The sequence below is a fragment of the Rana temporaria genome, chromosome 11 (assembly GCF_905171775.1).
Source record: "Rana temporaria chromosome 11, aRanTem1.1, whole genome shotgun sequence".
Lineage (NCBI taxonomy): Eukaryota > Metazoa > Chordata > Amphibia > Anura > Ranidae > Rana > Rana temporaria.
This window is the reverse complement of record NC_053499.1, coordinates 142,070,981-142,097,759: the sequence shown is the minus strand read 5'-3', so window position 1 is coordinate 142,097,759 and position 26,779 is coordinate 142,070,981. Positions and strand designations below refer to the sequence as shown.

Sequence of the window (26,779 nt, the reverse complement as noted above, 5' to 3'; positions counted from 1 at the left end):
CGCCGTTCGTGAAAGAATCCGAGTGCGCATGCTCGAAATTCCGCAGCAAATCGTCAATGCTTTTGACGTGAACGCAACTTACGTACAGCACTATTCGCGAACGACTTACACAAACAACGTAAAACTTTAAAAATTTGACGCGGGAACGACGTCCATACTTAACATTGCGTATGCCTCATAGACCCAGGGGTAACTACGCCGGAAAAAGCCTAACCTAAACGACGTAAAAAATTGCGCCGGGCGGACGTACATAAATATGCAGCCTAAGATACGACGGTGTAAGACACTTACGCCGGTCGGATCTTAGAGATATCTATGCGGAACTGATTCTATGAATCGGTCGCATTGATACGACAATGCAACTCAGAGTTACGACGGCGTATCTGGAGATACGCCGTCGTAACTCCGTTGTGAATCCGGGCCTGAGTGTAATAAAATCAAAAGGTGCTTCAACAAAGTCTTAGTTTAAGGGTGTGCAAATTTATGCAACTATGTTATTTTAGTTTTTTATTTGCTTCCCTCCACCTAAAAGATTTCAGTTTGTTGTTCAACTGAGTTGTACCTTTTATAAGTCACATTAAAGGTGGAAAAAGTTCTGAAATGATTTATCTGGGTCTCATTTTTTTACATCACAAAAACCTTAAAACATTAAAAAACATTTTAACAGGGGTGTGTAGACTTTTTATATCCACTGTATATCAGCCTTTCTTAAAGCAGTAGCTCAGAGACTCTAATAGCCAGAATCGCATCCAGGCAACGGCGGTAAATTTCCTTTTGGTGAACTGATGGCAGCCAGAGGAACAGAAGCTACCTTAGGTCGGAAATAAGAAACTGAGCCTCAACACCATCTTGCCCTTATGCAACACCAGGAAAGGCTCCTTTTGGGACATGGCCCCCAGTTCAGACACTTGCTTTACAAAGGTGATGGCTACAAGAAATACCAAACGGGGCGCAACATGAGAGACAACGTTCTGAAAAAATATGGCAAGCACGGAGACCCAACCTTCGATGGTGCCGACATCCAAACATTTGTCCAGAATCAGCTGTAGGAAGGAAAGGATTCATCCCACAAAGAATCTTCTATTCCTTGCATGGTGATAGACCTCACAAGAAGTAGACTTCCTAGCTTCTGACATTGTGGGAATCACCTGTCCAGTTATTCTGTTGAATCTGGAGACCAGTAGGTCTACATACAGTGTACCCCTACCTGAGTCCAAACTCTGCTGTCTAGCAAAGTCTGCCTGCCTAGGATGTAAACAGCGGACAAGTCTGAATCTTGATATACGCCACTGCTGTGGCATTGACCAAGTGAATCCAGATCAAATGATCTTCCGAAACAACGATCCAAAGCTCCTGAACTGACAAGGTGAAAACCTCCTTCTGCACTCAAGCATCTGAGATGCAAGCGGTCCAAGGGCCAGATCCACAGAGAGAGTACGTCGGCGTATCTACTGATACGCCGGCGTACTTTCAAATTTCCCGCGTCGTATCTTTAGTTTGAATTCTCAAACCAAGATACGACGGATTCTGGGTTCAATCCGGCGTACGGCTTCGGATCTAAGATGCAATACTTCGGCGTCCGCTGGGTGGCGTTCACGTCGTTTTCCGCATTGGGTATGCAAATTAGCTATTTCCGACGATCCACGAAAAAGTCGTGGAAACCATTTTTTTTTATCATTTTGTTCCCACAAATAGAGCGTTCTTTTGGTGGTATTTGATCACCTCTGCGATTTAAATTTTTTGCGCAACAACTAAAAAAAGACTGAAAACGTTTAAAAAAATTACGTTTTTTTTTCTGTTAATTTTTTTGTAAATGAGTACGTTTTCTTTTTCTATTACGGGCACTGATATGGCGGCACTGATGGGCACCGATGAGGCGGTACTGGTAGGCGGCACTGATGGGCACCGATGAGGCGGCACTGGTATGCGGCACTCATAGGCAGCACTGATGGGAACTCATGGGTGGCACAGATGGGCACTGAGAGGTGACACTGAGGGGTGGCACTGCTGGGCATCACTCCAGTCAGTGCCCATGTTGCCAGTCAGTGCCCATTTGTGGGCACTGATTGGCATTTATTGTGCTCTTTTTTTTTTATTGTTTTTTTTGTATTTTATTGTTGTTATGGTGCCATGGTGGCTTCCCTGGTGGTCCAGTGTGGCGATCCGAGGGGGGGCTGCGCTGATAAACAATCAGCGCGAACCCCCCCCTGTCAGGAGAGCTGCCAATCGGCTCTCCTCTACTCGCGTCTGTCAGACACGAGTGAGGAAGAGCCGATTAACGGCTCTTCCTGTTTACATCGTGATCAGCCGTGATTGGACATGGCTGATCACGTGGTAAAGAGCCTCCGCCGGAGGCTCTTTGCCGAGATTGGAGATGCAGGGTGTCAGACTGACACCCCGCATCACTGATCGCCGTATTGCGCGCCCCCACGGGCGCGCGGCGGCTGTTATCCTGCAGGACGTCAATAGACGTCCAGTCAGGATTTCAGAACCACTTCCCGGACGTCAATATACTATTGACCGGGCGGGAAGTGGTTAATTAAATTGACATCTATTCAGTACTCAATGATTGCATGATGATGGTTGATTTTTTATTTTTTTTGATAAGACAGTTCCTTCATAAAACAATCTTTTTGTACAGTGAATTGAAAAAGTATTCATACCCCTTGAAATTTTCCACATTTTGTCATGTTACAACCAAAAACTTAAAATTGTTTTTTATTGGGATTTAATTTGATAGACCAACACAAAGTGGTACATAATTGTGAAGTGGAAGAAAATGGTTTTCAACATTTTTTACAAATAAATATGTGAAAAGTGTGGCGTGCATTTATATTCAGACCCCTTTACGCTGCTACCCCTAACTACAATCTAGCTGAATCAATTGCCTTCAGAAGTCACCTAATTAGTAAACAGAGTCCACCTGTGTGTAATTTAATTTCAGTATAAATACAGCTGTTCTGTGAAGCCCTCAGAGGTTTGTTAGAGAACCTTCGTGAACAAACAGCATCACGAAGGCCAAAAAATACACAAGACAGGTCAGTTATAAAGTTGTGGAAAAGTTTAAAGCAGGATTAGGTTATAAAAAAATATCCCAAGCTTTGAACATCTCACGGAGCTCTGTTCAATCCATCATCTGCCCTTTATGGAAGAGTGGCAAGAAGAAAGACATCTTGGAAAAGAAAGTCATAAGAAGTCCAGTTTGCAGTTTAAGAAAAGCATGTGGGGGACACAGCAAACATGTGGAAGAAGGGGCTCTGGTCAGATGAGACCAAAATTGAACTTTTGGGCCTAAAAGCAAAACGCTATGTGTGGTGGAAAACTAACACTGCACATCACCCTAAACACATCATCCCCACTGTGAAACATGGTAGTGGCAGCATTATGTTGTGGGGATGCTTTTCTTCAGCAGGGACAGGGAAGCTGGTCAGAGTTGATGGGAAGATGGATGGAGCCAAATACAGGGCAATCTTAGAAGAAAACCTGCTGTCAGTCTGCAAAAGACTTGAAAGTGGGGCAGAGGTTCAACTTCCAGCAGGACAACGACCCTAAACATACAGCCAGAGCTACAATGGAATGGTTTAGATCAAAGCATATTCATGTGTTAGAATGGCCCAGTCACAGTCCAGACCTGAATCACATTGAGAATCTGTGGCAAGACTTGAAAATTGCTGTTCACAGACACTCTCCATCCAATCTGACAGAGCTTGAGATATTTTGCAAAGAAGAATGGGCAGAAATGTCCCTCTCTAGATGGGCAAAGCTGGTAGAGACATCCCCAAAAAGACTTGCAGCTGTAATTGCAACAAAAGGCGGTTCTACAAAGTATTGATTCAGGGGGGCTGAATACAAATGTACCCCCCACACTTTTCACAGATCTATTTGTAAAACATTGAAAACCATTTATTATTTACCTTCCACTTCACAATTATGCGCCCCTTTGTGTTGGTCTATCACATAAAATCAATTTATGTTTTTGGTTGTAACATGACAAAATGTGAAAAAAATTTGAAGGGGTATGAATACTTTTTCAAGGCACTGTATATCTGACAATAGAGTGTGGAAGGGAAAGTATCAGTGCTCACTACAGTATTTTCTCTCTGGTAATCCCCCATATAGATTCCGTGTCACCGTCCAGGCATGGGTGCCACTGTCAGCTGCAGAACAGGAAACCATAGACGGCAGCCCTCCACTAGGCCATCTGTAGCCCCAGAAAGTCTCATGGACATTAACCTAGCCACAGAGGAGGAACTAATGACTCTGCCGGGTGTCTCACGAGCCTTGGCGCAAAGCATCACAGCACATCGGCGTAAACTTCGCAGCTTCCGGAGAGTGGAAGATCTCGCACTGGTAACGGGTGTAGGAGCTGAACACATGCTGAAGCTACGACCAGAGATTACCGTGAGAGAAATCCCCCAACAGCAGGCGGTGAGTGAAGGAGAGACGACACCATGTGATGACACAAAGGAAGAAGGCATTAAACAACAAGAGACGGAAGTAGGACTCCTGAACCAAAGTTAAAGATAAGACAATGTAAATAAAGTTTATTCCGAAATTCTTTTATTGCCCGACAATGAAATGTCAGCAGGGTGAGAGATGAAGGCCGAGGTCAGGGTTCAGTCTATAACCCTCAGCTGTCACATGGCATACAATAGACCCATGATGAGTGATAAAAACCGAGGTCAGGGTTCAGTCTATAACCCTCAGCTGTCACATGGCATACAATAGACCCATGATGAGTGATAAAAACCGAGGTCAGGGTTCAGTCTATAACCCTCAGCTGTCACATGACATACAATAGACCCATGATGAGTGATAAAAACTGAGGTCAGGGTTCAGTCTATAACCCTCAGCTGTCACATGGCATACAATAGACCCATGATGAGTGATAAAAACTGAGGTCAGGGTTCAGTCTATAACCCTCAGCTGTCACATGGCATACAATAGACCCATAATGAGTGATAAAAACTGAGGTCAGGGTTCAGTCTATAACCCTCAGCTGTCACATGGCATACAATAGACCCATGATGAGTGATAAAAACTGAGGTCAGGGTTCAGTCTATAACCCTCAGCTGTCACATGACATACAATAGACCCATGATGAGTGATAAAAACCGAGGTCAGGGTTCAGTCTATAACCCTCAGCTGTCACATGACATACAATAGACCCATGATGAGTGATAAAAACCGAGGTCAGGGTTCAGTCTATAACCCTCAGCTGTCACATGACATACAATAGACCCATGGTCAGGGTTCAGTCTGTAACACGTAGGGGTCAGATAATGTACAATATACCAGTGATGGAGGACGAGGTCAGGATTCAGTCTGTAACACACAGGGGTTGGAAGATATACAATATACCAGTGATGAAGGCTGAGGTCAGGGTTCAGTCTGTAACACACAGGGGTCCGATGACATACAATATACCAGTGATGAAGGTCGAGGTCAGGGTTCAGTCTGTAACACGTGCACATAGGGGTCAGATGACATACAATATACCAGTGATGAAGGTCGGGGTCAGGGTTCAGTCTGTATCACATGCACATAGGGGTCAGAGGACATACAATATACCAGTGATGGGTGATGAAGGCCAAGGTCACGAAACAGGTCAGGGTTCAGTATATAACAAAGGAGTCGGATTAAGTACAATATACCAGTGATGGAGGCCAAGGTCAGGGTTCAGTCTGTAACATGTGCACATAGGGGTCATATGACATAAAATTTACCAGTAATGAAGGCCAAGGTCAGGAGACGGCTAAGGGTTCAGTATGTAACACATACGTGACGTGATGACGTACAATATACCTGTTATGGAGGAGGAGGTCAGGATTTAGTCTTCAACTCACAGGGGTCAGAAGATTTACAATGTACTAGTTATGAGTGATGAAGGCTGAGGTCAGTGTTCAGTCTATGACATATAGGGGTCTAATGATGTACCAGTGATGAGTGATGAAGACCAAGGTTCAGTCTGTAACACAAAGGGGTCAGATAACATACAATATACCAGTGATATGCAATTAGCGGACCTCCAGCTGTTGCAAAACTACAAGTCCCATCATGCCTCTCCCTCTGGGTGTCATGCTTGTGGCTGTCAGTCTTGCTATGCCTCATGGGATTTGTAGTTCTGCAACAGCTGGAGGTCCGCTTATTGCATATCCCTGCAATATACCAGTGATGAAGGTCGAGGTCAGGGTTCAGTCTATAACATGTGCACATAGGGGTCAGAAGAGGTAAAATGTACCAATGATAAAATGATGAAAGTCAACGTCAGGGCTCTGTACAATGTAGCAGTCATGAAGGCCGAGGTCAGGATTCAGATGATGTACAATGTACTAGTGATGAAGGCCGAAGTCAGGGTTCAGTCTATAACACATAAAGGTCAGATACCATAACAGATCAGTTCCTCCCCAGGCCTGCAGTATCAGTCTCCCAGGTTTACACTCTGTATTCAGGTGCTGACAGAGATAGAGCACATCTTTCTCCAAGATATAATAGAGCATACAGGTACAGCCGCACACTGTATTCAAGTCAGAGGGGCATGACCGATGGGAGGAGTTTGAAGCCCGTCTTTCATTTACCGTACATTGGTGTGTACAATTAGCGGCGGTACCTGTATGCTATATTACATTGGGTTCAGCTGACGTACCATCTACCAGCAGGGATGGACTGGCCATTGGGACTACAGGGAGTTTCCCCTTGGGGCCGATGGCTCAATATGCCGGCATCAGTGACAGCAGACCGCCGCCCCCCTCTGCTCCTCTGTCTCTCCCTTCCCACAGCGCTCACCTCCTCTCCCTCCCCGCAGCGCTCACCTGGGGGGAACAGAGAAGCAGGGGGAGGAGCAGGGGGGACGACAGAGGAGCATGGGGGAGGGGACAGACAGCTGACTCAACAGCTATGGCCTGGGAGTTTCTCACTTCTGCCTAATCTTGTCCCATAAGGGGGGACACCGAACTGATTATTTTCCCCGGGTGAAATAATGTCTAGCTTCCCCACTGGTACACTGCCTATAAAAGTACCAGTACCAGCCGCTCTACTCTAATAAAGTAGAACGGCTAGTGAAGGGGGAGAGGGGGTTTGGGTGGCCGGGGGGGGGTGCGGGAGTTGTCCTGCCGCCATGGGAGAGACCTGTCAAAGTGGGCCAGTTTGGATGAAGTCCAGGGCCAAATTTTTGTCCCAGTCTAGCTCTGTCTACCAGTGATGAAGGTCGAGTTCATTGTTCAGTTTGTAACACAGAGGACAGATGACATACAACATTCCAGTGATGAAGGCTGAGGTCAGGGTTCAGTGTGGAAGACACAGGGGTCACAGATGGCATACATTATATCAGTGATCAAGACCAGGGTTAGGGGTCAGATGACATATAATATACCAGTGATGAAGGACAAGGTCAGAGTTCAGTCTGTAACACACAAGGGTCAGATGACGTATAATATACCAGTGATGAAGGACAAGGTCAGAGTTCAGTCTGTAACACACAGGGGTCAGATGACATACAATGTACCAGTGATGAAGGACAAGGTCAGAGTTCAGTCTGTAACACACAGGGGTCAGATGACATACAATGTACCAGTGATAAAGGATAAAGGATGAGGTCGGGTTCAGTCTGTAACCCACAGAGGTAAGTTGAATACAATAGACCGCATCTCATGCGTCACTCACAGGTAGGACACAGGTCTTCTCAGGTTGTCAGTCTGCTGATCTGATCATTCTCTCACCTGGTATACACACAATACAGTTCATACCACACACACACACACGTGTTTAGACATCTGTCAGCCTGTTCTGGACGGCGAATAAAGACTCATGGTAAAGATCAGCCAACAGTGATGATTAGATCAATTGGCAAGCGATCAAGGCTGGAAACTATCAGCAGTATCCATAAAGATAATCGGTAGCATCTCAGTGGGCCAAACTGTGTTCATTAGAAGGCATGGGCCCCATAATCAATTTGTGAGCTCCTCGGAGGCGGGACATGGGAGACAGACGTGTGTGCTCTATAAATACAATAAATAAATAAACCTAACTAGGGCCAGAGCCCACCGCCAGTACTGAAGTCCATTGTTTCAGGGCTGATCTGCTGATAATTCATAGAGTAAATGAAGCAGACATATTAATAACCGGCGTGTGTTCTTGATTTCATCACCCATAACAAAACCATGCATGCATACAAAAGGTAAAAAAAGTGTTGGTAAGACACTGGTGGGAATTGATAAAACATTCTACAAAGATCTGGCAGGAGGTCATAGAGCCCTAAGTGGTCTACACAGCTAAGAACAATGCCAAATCAAGCCAATGCCAGGCTCTGTCACTCTGGCAGCAGCATCTGCAGCTCCTCATCACTCAACTGGTTGGTTTCCATGATGTGGTTAAGCTGCTGGTGATACCTCTCCATGTCCTGCATGAAGTGTGGCAGACAAGCGTTGTCCAGCTCAGCGAATCTCTGCAGACCTTCAGCATCTTCAAAAGAAACCTGCGGACAAAAACACAGTTATTTTTTTCAACTCTTTATCTATGTCAAACAGAAAATCAGGGAAACCTGTAACAGATGATACAATAAAGGCATAAACGGAATTGCAAACACAAAGGATAACAGTCACACAAAGCAGGATGTGTCCTTGATATGTCTTGCCTATGTTCATGCAAAGAAAGACGTGCTGAACAGATGTCTCCTAATAAGTATATAGGGCTCTCTCACACTGGCGGATCTGTCCACTCAGTAGGGAATCTCTCCGCTGATTCTCGCTGAGCAGGCGGATGACAGGTCCATGTCCGCTCCGCTGATGCAGAGTGGACATGGACACAGTCCGCTTTCCTCTAAGGGCGGTGAGACGTTAACGGACCACCTGTCCATTTTCATCCGACTGTCATCATGTCTAGTCCGCCAGATGGATGGGGAACAGATCCCCCCTCCGTTTTTAGTGGATAGGATCAGATGTCGGCAGGTGTCAACCTATTCGTCGCTCCATAGAGGGCAATGGATAAAAAAACAGACAGGCGGACCCAATTGGTCTAACTGGTACATAGCCTGGATATTTGTGATTGGAAATAGAAATCATCAATCAATTAACCAACTTGGGAGCTAGAAGTACCTTGGAAGATCATGTGGTAGAGAAGCAGAGAAAAAGGAAGAGTGGGTGGGGAGACAGGGGAAAGGGCTTAGAAATTCAGATTTTAATCGGTCAATCAATACTATGGGTGCTTAAAGTGGAGTTCCACCCTAACAAATACATAAAAAATCCTGCAAAAAAAATATATATATATATATGTTTTACTTACCAGAAAGGGCGGTTGCTATGCGGAAGTTCCTAATCTGCCTCTTCCCATACTGAGGCAGGTCTTCTTCCTCGTCCGATCCCGCAGTGTCTTCTGGGGAATGGGGCGCGCTGCCTTCTGGGAACTGTGTGTATCCCAGAAAGCAGCCGCCCATTCACCACAAAAGCGCCGTGCCACTCGCGCATGTGCATTAGGAAACGGGCAGTGAAGCCGCAAGGCTCCACTGCCTGTTTCCCTCAGTAAGGATGGAGGCGCCGGGAGCTGCCAGGATCGTGCGATCGGCCTGGGGGGGGGGGGGGGGGACATCATGGGCGCCTAGGACAGGTAAGTGTCTTTATTAAAAGTCAGCAGCTACAGTGTTTGTATCTGTTGACTTTAAAAAAAAATTGCGGGTGGAACCCCGCTTTAACCTGTGGCCATCCAGCTGTTGCAGAACTACAAATCCCATCATGCCTCTGCCATTGTGAGTAATGCTTGTGACTGTCAGCGACTTGCAATGCCTCATGGGACTTGCAGTTTTGCAACAGCTGGAGAGCCACAGGTTGAGCCCCCATATACTGTGACCCCCACAGGGCTTTCCAGTCATAATGTCAGGTGGTCATTTATGGATTATAGATGTAAGATAATAGACATGCATGTTCTTTTTGCCCACTGGCTGTGATCCTTCATCCAACACAAGTCTATTAGTGGGGGTCACTTTAACCCATAGACATCCCAATCCTGACAGGAGCCTAAAATGTGAAATGTGTCTTCCCCGCCTTGGCACTGCAGAACCCTCTTACCTTCCCCAGAGAGGTCAGCAGACGGAAGTCGATGGATCGTCTGTGCCGCAGAATGCGGATAATCCCATCCAAATAGACCTGGTCCTTACTGAAGCAGCCTGGAAACACAAGAATGCCACAATGGTTAGTGCCAAGCTGTGGATCTCCATACAGGTCTATAAAAAGTCCTCATATAAAAGCTCACAGATATGACTTCACTCTACATATATACACGCTCCCCATGGCAACCAATCAACATTTCACTACTGATATGACATCTTTATGACAGTATAGAATTCCGGACCTCACAGACTGATTATTTAACTTCATGGATCAATACAACTGGAAGAACAGTATTGGTGTTCAGCCAATAGCTGGTTCTCGGTCTCTGATCTCTTGCCTGGTTGGGCGGTGTCTCTCTGTCCTCGTTTGGCTCGCACACAGTACTCCCACCGTACAGCCGGATTTTCTACAAACTGCTGCAAGTCCTGGAAGAGTTCGGAGAAGCTGAAGGTGGCGGCACGGCTGACAGTGTAATAAAGCAAGGCGCCACGCCACAGATATGGGTGTTTTCGGAAGAGGACACTGTGCAGACTGGCTAAGCCTTCCTCTGTAGGGTTCGCGGGCTTCAGTCCAAACTGTTTTCGTCCTTCTGAACCGTGCCAGGGCTGCTGGGCATCATTCACCCCACGCAAGTAATGTGTGCCTGCAGCACCAGAGTGAGAAAAATGGACTGTCATCATCGGATATTATACAGCTACCCCACTCCACCCAGATATAAAAAATCCCAAATCCTGATGATACACAGACCAGCACCCCACCCCATGTGCAGGCCAGCACCCCACGCTACGTGCAGGCAAGCACCCCATGCCACCTGCAGGCAAGCACCCTATGCCACGTGCAGGCAAGCACCCCATGCCATGCCACGTGCAGGCCAGCACCCAATCTTATCCCATGTGCAGGCCACCACCCCACTCTACCCCATGTGCACACCAGCACCCCACTCCATCCCACGTGCAGACCAGCACCCCACTCCATTCCACATGCAGACCAGCACCCCACCCCATCCCACGTGCAGACCAGCACCCCACTCCATTCCACATGCAGACCAGCACCCCACCCCATCCCACGTGCAGACCAGCACCCTGATGTGCAGACCAGCACCCCACGTGCAGCCCAGCATGCCACTCCATCCCATGTGCAGACCAGCACCCCATGCGCATACCAGTACCGCACCTCATGCCAAGTGCAGCGCCAGCACCCAATCTTATCCCATGTGCAGACCAGCACCACACACCATCCCATGTGCAGACCAGCACCCCATGTGCAGACCAGATGGAGACCAGCACCCTACTCCACCCCATGTGCAGACCAGCACCCCAGTCCACCGTGATATCCAGCCCATATATAGACTGACATCTTCACCCATCCTGATACATGGCTGGCACCTCCTTCTATCATGATACACACCTCATCCCAACTCCATTACGATGCACAGTGGGAACACCACCCTGACATGCCAACTGGGATGGCTCCATTTGCACACACCTATCTCATGTCGGAGCACTCCCTCCAGCCAATATTGCCGAGCAGCTAGTAAGTTGATGGTTAATGTGGGTCGGCTATTCTCATTCGTCATGACTGCCTGAGAAAGGAGGTCTTCTGTGAGCTGGACCACCACCTGGAGAGCACCAGATAAAGAGACAGCATGGAAACCTTCCAATGTTTGACAGAAAGAGAGAGAGACACACACACAGAACCCAATATGTGTGAGAAAGAGAAAGACAGACAGCGCCCTATATATGTGAGAAAGACAGACAGCACCCTATATGTGTGAGAAAGAGAAAGACAGACAGCACCCTATATGTGTGAGAAAGACAGACAGCACCCTATATGTGTGAGAAAGAGAAAGACAGACAGCACCCTATATGTGTGAGAAAGAGAAAGGCAGACAGCACCCTATGGCCCGGATTCTCAGTGGAGATACGACGGCGTATATCTCCAGATACGCCGTCGTATCTCTGCGTTGCGCCGTCGTATCTCTGCGTTGCGCCGTCGTATCTATGCGCCTGATTCTTAGAATCAGTTACGCATAGATATCTGTTAGATCCGACAGGCGTTAGTCTTTTACGCCGTCGGATCGTAACTGCATATTTATGCTGGCCGCTAGGTGGCGCTTCCGTCGAATTCCGCGTTGAGTATGCAAATTAGCTAGATACGCGAATTCCCGAACGTACGCCCGGCCGACGCAGTAAAGTTACGCCGTTTACGTTAGGCTTTTCCCGGCGTATAGTTACCCCTGCTATATGGTGGCGTAAGTGCGGCGTAACAATGTTAAGTATGGCCGTCGTTCCCACGTCAAAATTTTAAAAAGTTATGTCGTTTGCGTAAGTCGTCCGTGAATGGGGCTGGACGTCATTTACGTTCACGTCGAAACCAATGACGTCCTTGCGGCGTACTTTGGAGCAATGCACACTGGGAAATTCCACGGACGGCGCATGCGCCGTTCGGGAAAAACGTCAATCACGTCGGGTCACAGAAGATTTACATAAAACACGCCCCCCTGATCCAAATTTGAATTAGGCGGGCTTACGCCGGCCGATTTACGCTACGCCGCCGCAACTTACGGAGCAAGTGCTTTGAGAATACAGCACTTGCCCGTCTAAGTTGCGGAGGCGTAACGTAAATCAGATACGTTACGCCCGCACAAAGTTACGCGATCGTACGAGAATCTGGCCCCTATATGTGTGAGAAAGACAGACAGACAGCACCCAATATGTGTGAGAAAGAGAAAGACAGACAACACCCTATATGTGTGAGAAAGACAGACAACACCCTATATGTGTGAGAAAGACAGACAGACAGCACCCAATATTTGTGAGAAAAAGAAAGAGAAAGACAGACATCACAAAGAAGGTTTCAGGAAAAAGAAAGAGAATGCACCCAATATGTGAGAGGAGAGAGACAGACGGGCAACACCAAATCCTCCCCCGACTGAACCCTACTCCTACAACCCCCCACCCCAGGGCACCCTCCTCCTACCCCAACCCTCCTTTATATTGCACTCTCTTCCTAAAAGCATCCTCCCCCTTCTATATACTTCCCTCTTCCTAACACCCTCCATACTGTGCATGTGTAAGCCAGTCAGTCTCACCTCCCCGCTGCAGCCCTCTTTCTGCATGTAACGGCGACAGCAGGACCAGATCTGACTCTTGCTGAGTAATTTTCCTCCAGTCATTAACTCAAAGTTCTCATAGTTTCCATATTTACTGATGACGGCATTGAGGATCCGCAGAGCCTGCACAGACAGAGCCATACAAATGAGCAGAAAGACATTTTCTTCTTTATAAGATACATGTATATAGGGATCTACAAGCCAGTGGTCATAGTTACATAGGTAATCTGTTTGAAAAAAGACAAAAGTCTATCCAATTAAACCAACAGAAGGAAAAAAAAGCAATCTACTGAGCTGGCCAGAACCACCTCTGGAGGGAGTCTATTCCACAGTCACACAGCTCTTACTGTGAAGAAGCCTTTCCATATTTGGAGATTAAGGGCCAGATTCTCAAAGACTTACAACAGCGTATCTCCAGATACGCCGTCGTAAGTCCGAATGGCCGCCGTCGTATCTACGCATAGATTTGGCCAAGATACGAGCGGCGTAAGTCTCCTACGCCGTTGTATCTTGGGGTGTATATTTACGCTGGCCGCTAGGTGGCGCTTCCGTTAATTTTGGCGTCGAATATGTAAATGACCAAGATACGCCGATTCACGAACGTACGTACGCCTGTCGCAATTAGTTACGCCGTTTACGTAAGACATACGCCGGCGTAAAGATAAAGCTGGTCTCTAGGTGGCGCAGCCCATGTAAGGTATGGACGTCGGAACAGGAGTATCTTTTTACGTCGTTTACGTAAGCCGTACGTGAATAGGGCTGTGCGTAAGTTACGTTCACGTCGTAGGCAGTGTTCGCCGTATCTTAGGCTTTCTATCCGACGCATGCGCACTGGGATACGTCCAGGGACGGCGCATGCGCCATTCGTTCGAAGCGTCATTTACGTGGGGTCATGCTCAATTTACATAAAACACGCCCACCTCTTCCACATTTGAATTACGCGCGCTTACGCCGGCCGATTTACGCTACGCCGCCATAACTTAGGACGCAAGTGCTTTGTGAATACAGAACTTGCCTCTCTAAGTAGCGGCGGCATAGCGTAAATAAGATACGCTACGCCTGCACAACGTAATGCCGCCCTACGTGAATCTAGGCCTAAATCTCTTTTCCTCTAGACCAATGGTCTCCAAACTGCGGGCCGGATGTGCCCCTTTTATTGCCTTTATCTGGCCCTTGGGGCAATATTCCACGACACCAATGATGGGGCACCATTCCCTCTACTGCTACTCACACCATCAATGGGGTACTATTCTCCTCATTGATATCAAGAATGGGTCACTATTTCCCCTCATTAAAACCAATTATGGGCACTGATGCCGGGGCATTTTTTCTTCTCACTGGGCACATTCTGGCCCCCCCAAAAAAGCCTTAAGGAAAGTAAAGTGGCCCTTTGCTTTGAAAGTTTGGAGACCCCTGCTCTAGACGTAAAGATTGCCCCGTGTCCTCTTTGATGACCTTAAAGTGAGAAAACTCAACACCAAGTATCATACACCCCCCCCCCCCCCAATCTCCTCTTCTCAACTCCTCTAATTTTTCCTCATAGCTGAGCTCCTTCATGGCCCTTATCAGTTTGCCTGCCCTTCTCTGCACTTTCTCCAGTTCCCTGATATCCTTTTTGTGATTTGGCGCCCAAAACTGACCTGTCAATAGTTGGTCATTCTATAATTAGGGATCTACAAGGTCACTGACATTGGTTGGTCATTCTGGAATTCGGGATCTACAAGGACACTGACATTGGTTGGTCATTCTGGAATTCGGGATCTACAAGGACACTGACATTGGTTGGTCATTCTGGAATTCAGGATCTACAAGGACACTGACATTGGTTGGTCAATCTGTAATTGGGGATCTACAAGGACACTGACATTGGTTGGTCATTCTGGAATTCAGGATCTACAAGGACACTGACATTGGTTGGTCAATCTGTAATTGGGGATCTACAAGGACACTGACATTGGTTGGTCATTCTGGAATTGGGGATCTACAAGGACACTGACATTGGTTGGTCATTCTGGAATTCGGGATCTACAAGGACACTGACATTGGTTGGTCAATCTGTAATTGGGGATCTACAAGCCCACTGGCATTGATTGGTTATAGTGGCCCAGATTCAAGAAGCAATTGCGCCCGTGTAACCATACTTGCTCCGGTGTAACGAGTGCTCCTGTTTCAGGAACCTTGTTACACCAACTGCAGCCTAAAATCTGCGCGGCATAAGGCTCTTATGCCACGCAGATTTTAGGCTGCATTCTTGCGTGGAACGCTAGGGGGCGCTCCCATTGTGATCAGCGTGTAGTATGCAAATTGCATACTACCACTGATTCACAAACTTGCGCGGGCCCTGCGCAAGCCAGGTACGGAGTTTCCGTACAGCAACTTTAGCGCAAGGCTGCCCCTTCTAATAGTAGGGGCAGCCAATGCTAAAGTATAGCCGCCGCTCCCGCGACGTGAAATTCAGCGCCATTCACAAATCACTTACGCAAACGACGTGAAATTCAAATTTCACGTCGCGGGAGCGGCGGCTATACTTTAGCATTGGCTGCCCCTACTATTAGAAGGGGCAGCCTTCACTTTGAAGCAAATGACGTCCTTGCAACCTCATTTGCCGCAATGCACGTCGGGAAAGTTTCCCGACGGAGCATGCGCTGTACGCTCGGCGCGGGAGCGCGCCTAATTTAAATGATTCCCGCCCCCGGCGGGATCATTTACATTGCGCGCGCTTACGCCGGGCAATTTTGCCGGCGCGCCCTCGCAATTTACAGAGCTACTGCTCCGTGAATCGAGGGCAGCGCAAAATATTTGCGGGGGCGCAGGGCAAAATCGTTGCCCTGCTCCCCCGCAAATATCGCGCAAATGTACCTGAATCTGGGCCAATGTGATTAGGGATCTACAAGGATACAAACATTGATTGGCCAATCTGTGATTAGGGATCTACAAGCTCAATGACGTTAATTGGTCATTCTGAAGTTGGAGATCTACAAGGACACAGACATTGGTTGGTCATTCTATGAACAGAGGATCTATAAAGACACTGACATTGGTTGGCCAATCTGTGATTAGGGATCTACAAGTTTAATGACATTGGCTGGCCTTTCTGGAATTAGGGATCTACAAGACTGGGGAGAGTGGTTGTCGATTCTGGGACTACAGATTTACAAGCCCAGTAACAATGGTCATTTGGGGATCACACAATGGGGGGTTCCGGGGGGGGGATCTGCCGCCAGGAGAACGAGGACTCCCATCAATACCAGGGACCAGCCAGTCTTGTAGTAACTCACAGCAAAAATAGGAGTAAAAGCTCCCACAGCTCTTAGTAATATCTAGTAATAAATAGATGAACTACAAGTCCCAGCACTTCATGACAGGATAGACAGCGGTACTCAAAGCAAAGGTTGACCTGAATAGCCTCTGCGGAGAGAGAGAGCCCTACCTCAGCACAGGATCTGGTCTGTCAGTCAGGGTAATGCCTCTTAGACCTCCCAAAAAAAAAGGTCCTGAGCAGCAAGCATTGCCCCTTAACCGGTTAAGGAACGCTGCACGACTATTTACGTCGGTAGAATGGCACAGCTGGGCACATGGATGTACAGGTACGTCCCCTTTAAGATGCCCAGCTGTGGGTCACGAGCGCGCCGCCGTGACCCACGGCGCATGTCCTCCGTGACCGCGCCCGTGGGAAATGCGGACTCGATCGCCGCCGGTGTCCCGCGATCGGATCACAGAGAGGAAGAACGGGGAGAGGTAAGTGTAAACAAACCTCTCCCCGTTCTTCCTAGTGTGGCTGTCAGTGATCGTCTGTTCCCTGTCATAGGGAACGACGATCAATGACATCACACGCACAGCCACGCGCCACGCCCCACCCCCACAGTAAGAACACTCTCTTGGTACACACTTAACCCCTACAGCGCCCCCTCCTGGTTAACCCCTTCACTGCCAGTGTCATTTTCACAGTAATCAGTGCATTTTTATAGCACTACTGATCGCTGTGAAAATGACAATGGTCCCAAAAATGTGTCAAAAGTGTCAGATGTGTCCGCCATAATGTCGCAGTCACGAAAAAAAAGAAATCACTGATCGCCGCCATTAGTAGTAAAAAAAAAATTTGCGCAAACCAATCAATAAACGCTTATTGCGATTTTTTTTACCAAAAATATGTAGAAGAATACGTATCGGCCAAAACTGAGGGAAAAAAAACTTTTTTTATATATATATATATATTTTTTTTGGGGATATTTATTATAGCAAAAAGTAAAAAATATTGCATTTATTTTTAAATTGTCGCTCTATTTTTGTTTATAGCGCAAAAAATAAAAAACGCAGAGGTGATCAAATACCACCAAAAGAAAGCTCTATTTGTGGGGAAAATAGGATTTTTGTACTCACCGTAAAATCCATTTCTCTGAGTTCATGGACGGACACAGCAGCCTTTGACCTTAGGGTTATATCCGCTTCCTGGAAGGAAGCGGATATAACCCTAAGGTCAAAGGCTGCTGTGTCCGTCCATGAACGGAAGAGAAAAAAGGACAACAATATTGTTTGGGAGCCACGTCGCACGACCGCGCAATTGTCAGTTAAAGTGACGCAGCGCCGAATCGCAAAAAGGGGCCTGGTCCTTTACCTGCATAATGGTCCGGGTCTTAAGTGGTTAATGAGTTCCCAACCCCTCAGGATTGTGGCAAGTGAGTGTAAAAACACAGAAGCGGTCAGCAGGGAATCCCTTTCTCCGCACCCAGTAACAATGATTGGTCATACTGTGGTCAGCGATCTACAAGTCCGGTAGTAATGATTGGTCATTCTGTAATTGGGGATCTACAAGATCACTAACAATGATTGGTCATTCTGTGGTCAGGGATCTACAAGCCGAGTAGCAATGACTGGTCATTCTGGGCCATATTCTCAGCAGAGTTACGACGGTGTATCTCAGGAAACTCCGCCGTATCTCTGTTTTTTGACCCGCGTATCTATGCGAGTGATTCCTAGAATCATTTTCGCATAGATACGCTGTAGATCCGACATGTGTAAGTCACTTACACTGTCCATTCTTAAATGTAATTCGCCGCCGGCCGCTAGGTGGCGTTTACGTTCAGGTCTCATTTGTTTATGCAAATGAGCCTGATACGCCGATTCACGAACAAAAGCGTAAGGTTACCCCTGCTATATGAGGGGTAACCTTTACGCCAGTCCCACGTATGCCATGTTAAGTATGGCGTCGGGTCTGCGTCGTCTTTTCCCGTCGGGTACGTCGTTTTCCTAAGTCGTTCTTGAATACGACTTTACGTCAATGACGCACACGTCGGCGTCATTGACGTTTTCCGCCGAGAACTGGAGCATGCGCACTGGGCTATTTTTAGCCCGGCGCATGCGCAGTTCGATCGAAACGGGGGCGCGCTTAATTTAAATATAAGCCGCCCCCTTTGAAATACGCGGGGATACGCCGGGCCTTTTACACTACGCCTCCGCAAACTACGGAGCAAGTGATTGAGGAATACGGCACTTGCTCCAGTAAGTTGCGGCGGCGTAGTGTAAATAGCTTACGCGAGGCCGCCGCAGAATATTGGAGAATCTGGCCCTCTGTAATCAGCTCTACATATACAGGTCTTGGTTACAGCCTGGGATCTGGTGAACCAGCCGGGGGGGGGACATTCCATTCCAACCTGCACAAGGAATTGGACCGATGCCTCGCTATACTTCTCCAGCACAGCGACCGGCAGCGGCTCCTCATACTGGAACTGGGGATTGTGGGTATAATTGGAGAGAAAGAATTTGTCCCGTTCCTGTTCCACATTTGTGGGGCGAAGAGCGACCAGGAGGCACGAACTCTTCTTTAGGGTGCGATTTGCGGTGGCGGCTCTGCTGATAGAAGGTAGAGACCCCGAGCTTCGTAATCTGCCACGAGGACTGCCACTGTTGTTAATGGTGCAGGTGCTCTCGCTTCGCCGCATCGAGCTACACGTCCCCATGTACAAGGAACATCCCGACAACCTCCTGGAGGCAGGGGGCTCCACCGCCAGGGTTCGGGTCCGATTTACAGTGGAACGTCGGGAGCTGGGATTAGAGGCCGGGGAGGCCAGGCCATTGCTCTGCGGAGATGTTCTCTTGGGTTTGGCGGTATTACCGCGTACGGAGGTAGACGACATCCCTCTGCTGCAGGACTGGGGACCGGAAACCAGAACCATTCTGATTACAGGGAGAACCGAACCTGAGGAGAGACAGAGAGAATGTCACACACAGGAACCCGGGACATCGGAGGATGGAGGTGACAGGACCCGGGACATCGGAGGTGACAGGACCCGGGACATCGGAGGATGGAGGTGACAGGACCCGGGACATCGGAGGATGGAGGTGACAGGACCCGGGACATCGGAGGATGGAGGTGACAGGACCCGGGACATCGGAGGATGGAAATGACAGGACCCGGGACATCGGAGGTGACAGGACCCGGGATATCGGAGGATGGAGGTGACGGGACCCGGGATATCGGAGGATGGAGGTGACGGGACCCGGGATATCGGAGGATGGAGGTGACGGGACCCGGGACATCGGAGGATGGAGGAGACAGGACCCGGGACATCGGAGGATGGAGGGGACAGGACCCGGGACATCGGAGGATGGAGGAGACAGGACCCGGGACATCGGAGGATGGAAATGACAGGACCCGGGACATCGGAGGTGACAGGACCCGGGACATCGGAGGATGGAGGTGACGGGACCCGGGATATCGGAGGATGGAGGTGACGGGACCCGGGATATCGGAGGATGGAGGTGACGGGACCCGGGATATCGGAGGATGGAGGTGACGGGACCCGGGACATCGGAGGATGGAGGAGACAGGACCCAGGACATCGGAGGATGGAGGGGACAGGACCCGGGACATCGGGGGATGGAGGTGACGGGACCCGGGACATCGGAGGATGGAGGTGACGGGACCCGGGACATCGGAGGATGGAGGTGACGGGACCCGGGACATCGGAGGATGGAGGTGACGGGACCCGGGACATCGGAGGATGGAGGTGACGGGACCCGGGACATCGGAGGATGGAGATGACAGGACCCGGGACATCGGAGGATGGAGATGACGGGACCCGGGACATCGGAGGTGACAGGACCCGGGACATCGGAGGGGACAGGACCCGGGACATCGGAGGTGACAGGACCCGGGACATCGGAGGGGACAGGACCCGGGACATCGGAGGTGACAGGACCCGGGACATCGGAGGGGACAGGACCCGGGACATCGGAGGTGACAGGACCCGGGACATCGGAGGATGGAGGTGACAGGACCCGGGACATCGGAGGGGACAGGACCCGGGACATCGGAGGATGGAGATGACGGGACCCGGGACATCGGAGGATGGAGGTGACGGGACCCGGGACATCGGAGGATGGAGGTGACGGGACCCGGGACATCGGAGGATGGAGGTGACGGGACCCGGGACATCGGAGGATGGAGGAGACAGGACCCGGGACATCGGAGGATGGAGGTGACGGGACCCGGGACATCGGAGGATAGAGGTGACTGGACCCGGGACATCGGAGGATAGAGGTGACTGGACCCGGGACATCGGAGGATGGAGATGACAGGACCCGGGACATCGGAGGATGGAGATGACGGGACCCGGGACATCGGAGGATAGAGGTGACAGGACCCGGGACATCGGAGGATGGAGGTGACGGGACCCGGGACATCGGAGGATGGAGGTGACGGGACCCGGGACATCGGAGGATGGAGGTGACGGGACCCGGGACATCGGAGGATGGAGATGACGGGACCCGGGACATCGGAGGATGGGGGTGACGGGACCCGGGACATCGGAGGATGGAGGTGACTGGACCCGGGACATCGGAGGATGGGGGTGACAGGACCCGGGACATCGGAGGTGACAGGACCCGGGACATCGGAGGATGGAGGTGACAGGACCCGGGACATCGGAGGATGGAGATGACGGGACCCGGGACATCGGAGGATGGAGGTGACAGGACCCGGGACATCGGAGGATGGAGATGACGGGACCCGGGACATCGGAGGATGGAGATGACGGGACCCGGGACATCGGAGGGGACAGGACCCGGGACATCGGAGGATGGAGATGACGGGACCCGGGACATCGGAGGATGGAGGTGACAGGACCCGGGACATCGGAGGTGACAGGACCCGGGACATCGGAGGATGGAGGTGACGGGACCCGGGACATCGGAGGATGGAGGTGACAGGACCCGGGACATCGGAGGATGGAGGTGACAGGACCCGGGACATCGGAGGATGGAGGGGACGGGACCCGGGACATCGGAGGATGGAGATGACGGGACCCGGGACATCGGAGGATGGAGGTGACGGGACCCGGGACATCGGAGGATGGAGGTGACGGGACCCGGGACATCGGAGGATGGGGGTGACAGGACCCGGGACATCGGAGGATGGAGGTGACAGGACCCGGGACATCGGAGGATGGAGGTGACAGGACCCGGGACATCGGAGGATGGAGGTGACGGGACCCGGGACATCGGAGGATGGAGGTGACGGGACCCGGGACATCGGAGGATGGAGGTGACAGGACCCGGGACATCGGAGGATGGAGGTGACAGGACCCGGGACATCGGAGGATGGAGGTGACAGGACCCGGGACATCGGAGGATGGAGGTGACGGGACACGGGACATCGGAGGATGGAGGTGACGGGACCCGGGACATCGGAGGATGGAGGTGACGGGACCCGGGACATCGGAGGATGGAGGTGACGGGACCCGGGACATCGGAGGATGGAGGTGACGGGACCCGGGACATCGGAGGATGGAGGTGACGGGACCCGGGACATCGGAGGATGGAGGTGACGGGACCCGGGACATCGGAGGATGGGGGTGACGGGACCCGGGACATCGGAGGATGGAGGTGACGGGACCCGGGACATCGGAGGATGGAGGTGACGGGACCCGGGACATCGGAGGATGGAGGTGACGGGACCCGGGACATCGGAGGATGGAGGTGAGGACCCGGGACATCGGAGGATGGAGGTGACGGGACCCGGGACATCGGAGGTGACAGGACCCGGGACATCGGAGGATGGAGGTGACGGGACCCGGGACATCGGAGGATGGAGGTGACAGGACCCGGGACATCGGAGGGGACAGGACCCGGGACATCGGAGGATGGAGATGACGGGACCCGGGACATCGGAGGATGGAGGTGACAGGACCCGGGACATCGGAGGTGACAGGACCCGGGACATCGGAGGATGGAGGTGACAGGACCCGGGACATCGGAGGATGGAGATGACGGGACCCGGGACATCGGAGGATGAAGGTGACGGGACCCGGGACATCGGAGGGGACAGGACCCGGGACATCGGAGGACGGAGGTGACAGGACCCGGGACATCGGAGGATGGAGGTGACAGGACCCGGGACATCGGAGGATGGAGATGACGGGACCCGGGACATCGGAGGATGGAGATGACGGGACCCGGGACATCGGAGGATGGAGGTGACAGGACCCGGGACATCGGAGGGGACAGGACCCAGGACATCGGAGGATGGAGGTGACGGGACCCGGGACATCGGAGGATGGAGGTGACAGGACCCGGGACATCGGAGGATGGAGATGACGGGACCCGGGACATCGGAGGATGGAGATGACGGGACCCGGGACATCGGAGGATGGAGGTGACAGGACCCGGGACATCGGAGGGGACAGGACCCGGGACATCGGAGGATGGAGGTGACGGGACCCGGGACATCGGAGGATGGAGGTGACGGGACCCGGGACATCGGAGGATGGAGGTGACTGGACCCGGGACATCGGAGGATGGGGGTGACAGGACCCGGGACATCGGAGGTGACAGGACCCGGGACATCGGAGGATGGAGATGACGGGACCCGGGACATCGGAGGATGGAGGTGACAGGACCCGGGACATCGGAGGGGACAGGACCCGGGACATCGGAGGATGGAGATGACGGGACCCGGGACATCGGAGGATGGAGGTGACGGGACCCGGGACATCGGAGGATGAAGGTGACGGGACCCGGGACATCGGAGGATGGAGGTGACAGGACCCGGGACATCGGAGGATGGAGGTGACGGGACCCGGGACATCGGAGGATGGAGGTGACAGGACCCGGGACATCGGAGGATGGAGGTGACAGGACCCGGGACATCGGAGGATGGAGGTGACGGGACCCGGGACATCGGAGGATGGAGGTGACGGGACCCGGGACATCGGAGGGGACAGGACCCGGGACATCGGAGGATGGAGATGACGGGACCCGGGACATCGGAGGATGGAGGTGACAGGACCCGGGACATCGGAGGTGACAGGACCCGGGACATCGGAGGATGGAGGTGACGGGACCCGGGACATCGGAGGATGGAGGTGACAGGACCCGGGACATCGGAGGATGGAGGTGACGGGACCCGGGACATCGGAGGATGGAGGTGACGGGACCCGGGACATCGGAGGATGGAGGTGACGGGACCCGGGACATCGGAGGATGGAGGTGACAGGACCCGGGACATCGGAGGATGGAGGTGACAGGACCCGGGACATCGGAGGATGGAGGTGACGGGACCCGGGACATCGGAGGATGGAGGTGACGGGACCCGGGATATCGGAGGATGGAGGTGACGGGACCCGGGACATCGGAGGATGGAGGTGACAGGACCCGGGACATCGGAGGATGGAGGTGACGGGACCCGGGACATCGGAGGATGGAGGTGACGGGACCCGGGACATCGGAGGATGGAGGTGACAGGACCCGGGACATCGGAGGATGGAGGTGACAGGACCCGGGACATCGGAGGATGGAGGTGACAGGACCCGGGACATCGGAGGATGGGGGTGACAGGACCCGGGACATCGGAGGTGACGGGACCCGGGACATCGGAGGATGGAGATGACGGGACCCGGGACATCGGAGGATGGAGGTGACGGGACCCGGGACATCGGAGGATGGAGGTGACGGGACCCGGGACATCGGAGGATGGAGGTGACGGGACCCGGGACATCGGAGGATAGAGGTGACTGGACCCGGGACATCGGAGGATGGAGGTGACAGGACCCGGGACATCGGAGGATGGGGGTGACAGGACCCGGGACATCGGAGGTGACGGGACCCGGGACATCGGAGGATGGAGATGACGGGACCCGGGACATCGGAGGATGGAGGTGACGGGACCCGGGACATCGGAGGATGGAGGTGACAGGACCCGGGACATCGGAGGTGACAGGACCCGGGACATCGGAGGATGGAGGTGACAGGACCCGGGACATCGGAGGATGGAGGTGACGGGACCCGGGACATCGGAGGATGGAGGTGACGGGACCCGGGACATCGGAGGATGGAGGTGACGGGACCCGGGACATCGGAGGATAGAGGTGACTGGACCCGGGACATCGGAGGATGGAGGTGACAGGACCCGGGACATCGGAGGATGGGGGTGACAGGACCCGGGACATCGGAGGTGACGGGACCCGGGACATCGGAGGATGGAGGTGACGGGACCCGGGACATCGGAGGATGGAGGTGACGGGACCCGGGACATCGGAGGATGGAGGTGACGGGACCCGGGACATCGGAGGATGGAGGTGACAGGACCCGGGACATCGGAGGATGGAGGTGACAGGACCCGGGACATCGGAGGATGGAGGTGACGGGACCCGGGACATCGGAGGATGGAGGTGACTGGACCCGGGACATCGGAGGATGGAGGTGACAGGACCCGGGACATCGGAGGATGGGGGTGACAGGACCCGGGACATCGGAGGATGGGGGTGACAGGACCCGGGACATCGGAGGTGACGGGACCCGGGACATCGGAGGATGGGGGTGACGGGACCCGGGACATCGGAGGATGGAGGTGACGGGACCCGGGACATCGGAGGATGGAGGTGACGGGACCCGGGACATCGGAGGATGGGGGTGACGGGACCCGGGACATCGGAGGATGGAGGTGACGGGACCCGGGACATCGGAGGATGGAGGTGACGGAACCCGGGACATCGGAGGATGGAGGTGACGGGACCCGGGACATCGGAGGATGGAGGTGACGGAACCCGGGACATCGGAGGATGGAGGTGACGGGACCCGGGACATCGGAGGATGGAGGTGACGGGACCCGGGACATCGGAGGATGGAGGAGAGGAGTGGGGACACTTAAAGATGGGGATTAGATTGATAGAAGAGTAAACGGACAGACATGACCGGAGGACGGGGATGACACTCACCCTGAGGTGATTATCCGGTTCGGTCTCCCCGGGGTGTGACGTCAGGAGACTCGCCCAACTCTGAGGAGAAAAGAATAGAAGGGCGGGACATGTCATATTCCCGCCCCTCATACCATGTGACTGACAGTACAGAACACCCGGAGGGGAGTGGCGGTGTCAGATATACTGAGGGCTGGGTATACAGCCAGACACTAGGCTAGCTCGTCTAGGCTTTGAGGTATGGCCGAATCACCTTTTCCAAGATGGCGGCAGTGCCTCTTCCGCCCTTCCTTTGTGGGTGGTTTGTTACGGCCATCTTGGTGCCCCCCGCAACACCCCTTCTCAGTGTTTTATTACTGTGGAGGAGTGCGGGGTGTATCAAGATGGCGGCGATAAGACGTCACTTCCGTTACCAATTCTAACAGGTCGCCGAATCTGACGGAATACCTGCAGTCAGAAGGCGACAGCGGACATCTTTTTACACCCACCCAAGTCTTGCATGATTCCACACTTATCTTTAATAGTAAACTGAGCTTATATAGTTCAAAACAGTATTTAGAAGTCCACGACACTGTTTGAATGTTGAATTTTAAAAGCAGCAACAAGCCTGCAGATCTGACAGGGTTGCTAATCTGACAGAACACCAAACTTTTAAAATTCAACATGAAAACAGTGTGACGGATTTGAAAATACCGTATTTCACTATATAAGCTCAGCTTAGTGCTAAACATAAGTGTAAAATGAAAGATTTGGGTGGGTGTAAAAAGATGTCCGCTGCCCCCTTCTGACTGCTGGCTGCTGGCTTAATACGGCCGAGTGTAGCAACGTGGCCGTCGGTCGGCGAATTTAAAATGCAAGTGTCCTGACATCAGCGATGACGCACTGCGCATGTGCAATGCGTGTGTTTTTCTGCAATAGCTGATTCCACGTCACAGTAAGTAGTGACGTGGTTCGATAGTCTGCCAGGTTTGACAGTTTGTCAGAACTCCGTCAGATTTTGTAACGGAAGTGATGTTCCGTCTCCACCATCATTAGATTTTACAGTTTTTTTCAACACAGAACGGATTCCTTCGTATCTTGTTTTGTGGATACAAAACAAAGATACGACGCGGGAACTTTGAAATTACGCGGTGTATCAATAGATACGCCGGCGTAATTTCTTTGTGGATCTGCCCCCAGGATTGCATTATATACAGTGTGCAGAGTTCAGGGAGGGGTTACACACAGAGTGCAGAGCTGTCACTTGTAAACACAGAAACCAGACTTCTGTGTTTACAAGTGATTGTGGTGAGCAGGCACCAAAGGGTCTGAGCCAAAGGTGGTGGAACTGAGTTCCCCCAAGTTCCCCCTGAAAAAAAGCCCTGCAAATACTGTAT

At 51.8% G+C, this 26,779-nt stretch overlaps 1 protein-coding gene across 1 annotated transcript; it reads right to left on the bottom strand.

The window, feature by feature from the left end:
* Positions 1 to 7,367: 7,367 nt before the first annotated feature.
* On the bottom strand, positions 7,368 to 25,550 carry LOC120917743 (uncharacterized protein KIAA0895-like). Its single transcript, XM_040329231.1, has 7 exons — positions 25,425 to 25,550; positions 18,864 to 19,408; positions 13,192 to 13,335; positions 11,586 to 11,718; positions 10,438 to 10,743; positions 10,059 to 10,156; positions 7,368 to 8,473 (listed from the first exon to the last, which is right to left on the bottom strand). The coding sequence occupies exons 2-7, from the start codon at positions 19,383 to 19,385 to the stop codon at positions 8,309 to 8,311; spliced, it is 1,368 nt and encodes a 455-aa protein (XP_040185165.1). The 5' UTR covers positions 19,386 to 19,408; positions 25,425 to 25,550; the 3' UTR covers positions 7,368 to 8,308.
* Positions 25,551 to 26,779: the final 1,229 nt, after the last annotated feature.